The sequence below is a fragment of the Arachis ipaensis genome, chromosome B5 (genome assembly GCF_059453495.1).
Source record: "Arachis ipaensis isolate K30076 ecotype BB chromosome B5, ASM5945349v1, whole genome shotgun sequence".
Classification (NCBI taxonomy): Eukaryota; Viridiplantae; Streptophyta; class Magnoliopsida; order Fabales; family Fabaceae; genus Arachis; species Arachis ipaensis.
Window position 1 is genome coordinate 15674612 of NC_142440.1, and position 7643 is coordinate 15682254.

Below are 7643 nucleotides of genomic sequence, written 5' to 3' on the forward strand. Positions count from 1 at the left end.
GGATATTGGTGACAACCAGAGCTCAACGCTGGAGGAGCAGATGCTGGAAAACAGGAGGATGTAGGAAGTAGCTGTGGAGTCCGGTGCAATGCTGTACAACGAAGAAGACGATATCATGTCTGCCCTCCAAGCTCAAAATGAAAAAAATGCCCAGAAAAAAAGATTGGCAAAATAAAAGGCGAAAGCAAGACAGTACAGGCCTAAGAACAAAAACAAGGTGTGTAACAATATTTTAAAATAATTTTTAGTTCATGGAATGTGAGGGGGTTGAGGGGGGATGGTAAAGTGAGAATGATAAAGGATATGAAGAAAAAAAATATAAACTAAACATGCTAGGTCTGGTTGAAACTAAAAAGCTTGCAGTGACTAGATTTAATGTATCAAGGTTCTGGGGACAAGATAGTGTTGGGTGGGAATTTGTTGAGTCTGATGGTGCGTAGGGAGGTTTGTTGTTAATGTGGGATGAAATGTGTTTTAAAATGAATAATTGTTATAAAGGGGAGAGGTGGCTATGCGTAGAAGGGGTAATTTTGAAGAACAATTTCAATTGTGCATTTTTCTTGATCTATGGTGCCCATACCAGAGAGGAAAAACTTGTTGTTTAGGAAGAGTTGAGACGACTGGATTATGTCAGGTACCTTGTTGCTTCATGGGTGACTTTAACGAGATTGTACATGTAGAAGAAAGGAAAGGCAATGTCAACTTATCGATTTCTGCTGAAGAGTTTAAGAACTGGATACAAGATATGCATTTGGTGGACTTACCGCTTAATGACAGGAAGTTTACCTGGTTCAGAGGACGCTCCTGTAGCCGGATTGATAGAGTTCTGGTTAGTTTAGAATGGGTGGAGGAGTTCCTAGAGATTCGCTTGAGAGGAGGACCACGGGGCTTGTCAGATCACTGCCCTATGATAGTAGAAGATACTAGCTTGAGATATGGGCCTAGGCCTTTCTGGAGTCTTGACTCGTGGTTTACACATGAAGGTTTCCTAAGAATGGTCAAGGAGGAATGGAGGGGATTAGGGAATATACAGTTCACAGAAAAATTGAAGGCCTTGACAACTCCGCTGGGAAGGTGGCTGATAAATCCCGATTTTGTGGTTTATCTTGTGCTTAATTTGGGGGATTTTATCACCTTTTTCTCACATTTATTCAATGAAATAGCATGGTTTTGTAATTCTCCCTTAATTTGTGCTTAAATGTGAAAACATGCTTTTTAGGCCCTAAAATAGCTAAATTTAATTCACTTTAATTCCATTCGATGCCTTGATATGTTTGCTGAGTGATTTCAGGTTCAAAAGGCAAGTATTGGATGGAATAAGTGAGGATAAAAGCATGCAAAAGGGGAGAACTCATGAAGAAAATCAGAAATGAAGGAACCGTAAAGCTGTCAAGCCTGACGTCTTCGCACTCAATCGACCATAACTTGAGCTACAGAGGTCCAAATGAGGCAGTTCTAGTTGCGTTGGAAAGCTAACATCGGGGGCTTCGAAATGATATAAAAGTTTCCATATGTTACTTCGCGTATAGGGGTGCGCACGCGCCATGTACGCGTGCGCGTCGATGCTGCTGGTGGCCCACTAAAGTGAAATCGCCCCCAGCGATTTCTGAAGCACTTTGGGCCCAACCCAATTTATTTCTGATGCTATTTCATGCAGAATTCAAGCTTGGGCAAGGAAAGAGCAATTGTTTGGTAGTGTAGCGTCATGTAGGTTAGTTTCTAGAGAGAGAAGCTCCCTCTTCTCTCTAGAATTAGGTTAGGTTAATCCATCTTAGATCTAGGTTTTGATTATTGTTCTCATCTTGTTTCTTTTACAATTTCTTATTCTACTATTCTATTTTTCTTAGTTCTCTTGTCAATTTTACTTTTATGTCTCTTTTATGTTTATGAATATTCATGTTGGATCTTGTTTACATTTGATGAAATTTAATATTGATGTTTCTTTTGTTGATGATTTGAGTTGTTGATTTACTTTTCTTGCAATTGGTAGTTGGTAGATTTATTATTCTTGCACTTTTACCATGTTTTCCATTTGTACCCACCAAGTATTTGACAAAATACTTGGTTGGGCTTTAGAGTAGCTTTTGAGCATTCTTGGCTTGGGAAGAGTAATTGGGCAATCTTGAGTCATTAATACCCAATTTACATTGGTGATCTAGAGTTGTTAGTTAATATCATTTTCAATGACGCTAATCTTTTGCTAATTCAATTAGTGAGTTGATTAGGATTTTTTATTTGAGATTAACTAGTCTTGTTTGACTTTCTCTCATGGAAGATAACTTATACCTTCTTCCAATGTTGGAAATGACGAAATAAGATAAATTCTTGTTAATTATCGTTATGATTAATGACTAGGATAGAAAGCCTATATTCTCAATTCCTTGCCATGAATGTCTCTCTTTATTAATTGCTTTCTTTAATTGCTCTATTTACTTTTCTTGTCATTTATTTTATTGCCCCTTTTATCAACTAAACCCTTTTGTTCTTCATAGTCAACAATTGAGCATTTCATTGCAATTCTTTGTGAAATGACCCGGAGTCTAAATACTACGGTTAATTTTTATTGGAGTTTGTACTTGTGACAAAACCATATTTTAATTTGATGTGAGAGTTGTTTGTTGGTTTGGAGCTATGCTTACAGCGAAATAATTCCTTTCTTTAGGAAGAAAATCTAGATCGACAACAATCCTCATCTATTAGTGGCACAGAGATAATTTTGGCGACATGGATAAGAAAAATATGCAGTTTGAGGAAGAGATAAAGAAGATAGATGACATGGTAAGCAATGATGTATATAATGGAACAGTGGAGGCAAGAAGAAAGGCGTTGGTGACGTGCTGTAAGAAGTGGTATGTAAGGAAGGAACTACACTGAAAACAGATATTGCGATCCTGCCTCACAAAGGACATGGACAAAAATGCCAGATACTTTCACAATGTAGCTTCAACTAGAAGGAGGAATAACAGGATTGATGCGCTGGTAATTAATGGAAGGCTAGTCAGGAATCAAGCAAGAATAAAAATTGCTATCAGAGAGTTCTACAAGAAATTATATTACCATGAGGAGGCTCCTATGGTGGCTTTTAGAGATGGACTAGTGAATATGATAGATGTAGAAGATGCTGCAGCTTTGGAGGTTTTGCCATTGCTTGAGGAGATTAAAGACGCCGTGTGGGACTGTGAATCATCTAGGGCACCAGGAAGTGATGAGTACAACATGAACTTCATTAAGAAGTGTTGGGATGAAATCGGGGCTGAGTTCACAGTAACTGTGCTAGAATTCTTTCAGACATCTAGGCTACCGAAAGACTCTAACCTCACATGGGTGGCATTGGCGCCAAAGTTTATTGGTGCTAAGGAGATTAAGGACCTTCGTCCAATTAGCATGGTTGGCTATGTATACAAGGTGATTTCCAAGGTATTGGTTAGCAGAATGAGATCAGTTATGCCAGGCCTGGTTGGAGAGACTCAGAGTGCATTTGTAAAGGGATGGAAAATACATGATGGGGCTCTGATTGGATGTGAAACTGTACATTGGCTCAAATCAAGGAAGAAGGAAGCGGCTATAATCAAGCTGGATTTTCAAAGGGCATATGATAAGGTCAGGTGGAGAATTGTGGACATTGTCCTGCAGAAGATGGGATTTGGCCTTAGGTGGAGGGAGTGGGTTATGGAGTGTGTCAGCACAGCCACTATGTCAGTCTTGGTAAATGGTTCGCCAACTAAACCGTTCAAGATGGATAGAGGTCTGAGACAAGGTGATCCTCTTTCTCCGTTCCTGTTTGTACTTGTTGTTGATGTTCTACATAGGATGATTAGGGAGGCAGTAAAAAATGGTCAGATATCCCCTCTGTTCGTGGGAAGAGACAATATAGAATTGTCACATCTCCAGTTCGCTGATGATATTGTCTTGTTCTGTCTGCCAGAGGAGGAGTCTGTTAAGAATTATAAAAGGCTTCAACGATGCTTCGAATTGATGTCGGGCTTAAGCATCAACTTTGAGAAATCGAGTTTGATACCAATCAATTGTGATCAACAGTAGGTTCAAAGCATGTGTAGCTTACTGGGGTGGGATAAACCACTATTTTATGGTTTATCTTGTGTTTAATTGAGTAGTTTTTATCAAGTCTTCACCCACTTATTCATATGATTTGCGTGATTTTATAATCCCTTCCTAGTATTATTTTATGATTGAAAACTTTCTTCCTAGAGATCTTTAATTAGTATATTTTAATTCTCCTTTATACCATTCGATGCCGTGATCCGTGTGTTAAGTGTTTCAGGCTTTATAGGGCAGGAATGGCTTAGAGAATGGAGAGGAAGCTTGCAAAAATGGAAGGAAAATAAGAAACTAAAGGAGATGACCAGCGAACACCGACGCGTGCGCATGGCTCACGCGAGCACGCGGAAATGAGGAAATTGCAGCGACGCGTGCGCGTGCCTGACATGTACGCATGGATTGGAGTCTGCACAAAAGACGCGCACGTGTGGAAGAAGCGTACGCGTGACAAGGAAAAAAATGCCAAATGACGCGCACGCGTGACTGACGCGTACACGTGACCTGCGCGATCTGCAAAATTAACAGAAAATGCTGGGGGAGATTTCGGGCCGCGTTTTGACCCAGTTTTTGGTCCAGAAACACAGAATAAAGCCAGGAAACAAGCAGAGACTCAACACACACAGAGACACGTTCACATATTCTCATTAGGATAGTTTTTAGGTTTTTAGATCTGAATCTAGAGAGAGAATTACTCTTCCTCTAGTTTCTCTTTACATTCCTAGTTTATTGCTTTTGCTTTTGGATACTGAAGAGTCATTACCTCCATCAAAGATAATATTCTAGTTTGTATCCTTACTTACTCTTTTATTTATTCCATATTCTTAATTCTTGTTTAAAGTGGTAGTTGGATTATTTTCATGGATTGTTAGTGAAAAGGATTACTTTTATCTTTAATTAATTTTTAAAGCTTTATTTTATTCAATTTATCATGTCTTCTTTTTATATTTCTACAAGCATTATATTCATGTCAATAGAGTAGCTTTCCTACTTGACATGGGGGTTGATTAAAAGGAGACACTTGAGTTGGAAGGCTTAAGTGATGGTTAAATTGGAAGTTGTTGGCTAGTTCTGTATTTACTAACGCTAGACCTTTCCAAGGGAGAGGACTAGGATTTGCGAATAAGAGTTAGCTCAATCACTTGACTTTCCTTTATTTAGTAAGGGTTAACTAGGTGAAAACAACAACCTGTTTGATACTACACTTAAGAGATCCCAACAAGGATAGAACTTCCGATTAATCATTCCCCCAGTCAAGGCTTTTTATCTAGAATATTAATAATCATTCTTAGTTTTTTATTGCTTTAATTTACAATTACTTAATTGCTCATTATTCAACTCTCAAACTCTCTTGGAAACTCTTGATTAATAAATTAGCACCCTTTCTAGCAACTCGTTGGGAGACGACCTAGGACTCATACTCCTAGTATTTTTATTCTAAACTTTTTGTGACAACCTTTCTAAATTGATGAGGCGGATTTTTGCTGGTTAAGAGCTATACTCGCAACGCTGTTCTATTATATTATAATCTCTTAATTAGTCTAACTTCTGTCCCTCGTTAGTTTTTGGCACCGTTGCCAGGGAGTTGCAATTGTGTGCTAAATTATTAATTAGTGTACATATTTTAATTTTAATTGCATATTTTATTTTTATTTTATTACCATGAGCTATATGTTTCTTTCATTGAATGACGCGTTCACTGTCTAATTCGAGCTTAGCTGCATTTGATCCTGAAATTGAAAGAACTATTTCACGTATTAGGCGAGCTCGACGCAGGTTAGCCTCAGAGGGTGGTAAAGTGATTGTTATCGATTCACCAGTCTCATCTGAGGGCGAATCTGAACTGCCATCTGAGAGCGAAACAAGCTCATTTACTACTGATTCAGTTGATTCACGTGTAGATAACATGGCAGCACCTAGGAGGATTACTCTCCAGGAAGCTGGAGCCCCATATTTTACACTGCAGCCGTATCAAGTGCATCATCCAACTCTGGCTGCAGATTTTGAGCTGAAGACTGCATTAATCAACTTGATGCCCAAGTTTCATGGCTTACCTGCTCAGGAGCCTATCAAGCACCTAAGGGATTTTCAGACAGCCTGTTCTACTGTTAGGCGTTATGGTGCGAATGAATTTTCTATTCTGTTAACCGTCTTCCCATTTTCTCTTGAGGGAAAGGCGAGGGAGTGGTACTACTCCCAACCTGAAGCGACTGTTACCAACTGAGATATGCTCAGGAGAGAATTTTTGGAAAAATACTTTCCAGCTGAAGTTACAGACAGATTGAGGAAAGAGATCTCCTGCATTGTTCAAGGAGAATCAGAAACTCTTTATGAGTATTGGGAGCGTTTTAAGAACCTTCTGGACACATGCCCCCATCACATGATTGACAGGATAGTGTTAATCAACTACTTCACTCAAGGCACGAAGCCTCAGGATAAAACTACATTAGATGGTGCTAGTAATATTTCTCTGAAGAAGTACAAGACCGCAGATGAAGCATGGCAACTAATCAGCGATTTAGATGAGTCCACCAGGAATCACAGGCACCGGAGCCGCCACTTAAAAGCTGTTGCAGAGGTTTCCTCTAGTAATGAAACTTCTGCTCTTACACAGAGTATATGTGAAATGACCAACTTACTAAAGCAAATGCAGTTAAACCAACAACAATAAGCTCAGCCTTCCCCACCATAACAAAGCCAACAGCTAGTCCCACAAAGAGTATGCGAAATATGTGCTGATTATAGTCATTATACTGATGAATGCCCGCAGATCCAACAAGAAGACAACACTGTGGTAGCTACTCATAACTTCTATGACTGCCCGAATCAAGGATACAATCAACAAGGCGGTAACTACAACCAAGGTGGAAACTATAACCAAGGATGGCAAGACAACTCCAACCAAAGTTGGAGAGATAATTCCAACCATGGCTGGAGGGACAACTATAACAGAGGAGGCAAAGATAACAATAGAAACCAGAGATGGAATAACAACAATAGACAGCAGAATCAGAACCAACCTTACAGAGCTCCTCACCTAAGACAGTCACAAGGACCCCAGGATAACCAACAACAAGTCCCACAGATCACTTACCCTACTTCCTCATCAAATGACGAGATACTTCGTTCTCTTGCACAAGGACAACAAGACATGCAGACTACACTGAACTCTACTCTAAATGGTCTGAATGCTACTTTACAAGCTCTTGCCGCCCAGATAGATTCATTACCTACTTCCACTAACCAAGCTCCAATAGAATTTCTTCTCAACCCTTACCCAATCCCAAGGGTGGCATCAATGCCATCACTTTAAGATCCGGAACCATACTGCCAGAGAGGAATCAGGAGGAGCCAAGCCCAATAGAACACACCCCAATTGAAGGCTTAGTAGACGTGGAAGATGCTGAAATGGAAGATGCTGAGGAGGAAGATGAAGTACAAGACAAGGTTGAAGAAGAAGTAACTCAGCCAAAGAATAGAGCACCAAAGGATGCAGAGGCTGCAAGTGGCGCCATCCCTATCCCATTCCCACACCTTGCAAGGAAGTCTAAAAAGCAGATAGAACTTGATCCCAAAATGGTAGAAAT

At 39.7% G+C, this 7643-nt stretch overlaps 1 protein-coding gene and 1 non-coding gene across 2 annotated transcripts; one reads left to right on the plus strand and one right to left on the minus strand.

Annotated features, from left to right (window-relative positions):
* The first annotated feature begins 649 nt into the window (after positions 1–649).
* On the plus strand, positions 650–2874 carry LOC148563453 (uncharacterized). Its single transcript, XM_088486815.1, has 2 exons — positions 650–1099; positions 2746–2874. The coding sequence occupies exons 1-2, from the start codon at positions 650–652 to the stop codon at positions 2872–2874; spliced, it is 579 nt and encodes a 192-aa protein (XP_088342941.1).
* Positions 2875–6334: 3460 nt separating this feature from the next.
* On the minus strand, positions 6335–6438 carry LOC148563454 (small nucleolar RNA R71). The gene has a single exon (XR_015884727.1). It is a non-coding gene; the product is annotated as a small nucleolar RNA R71 (small nucleolar RNA).
* Positions 6439–7643: the final 1205 nt, after the last annotated feature.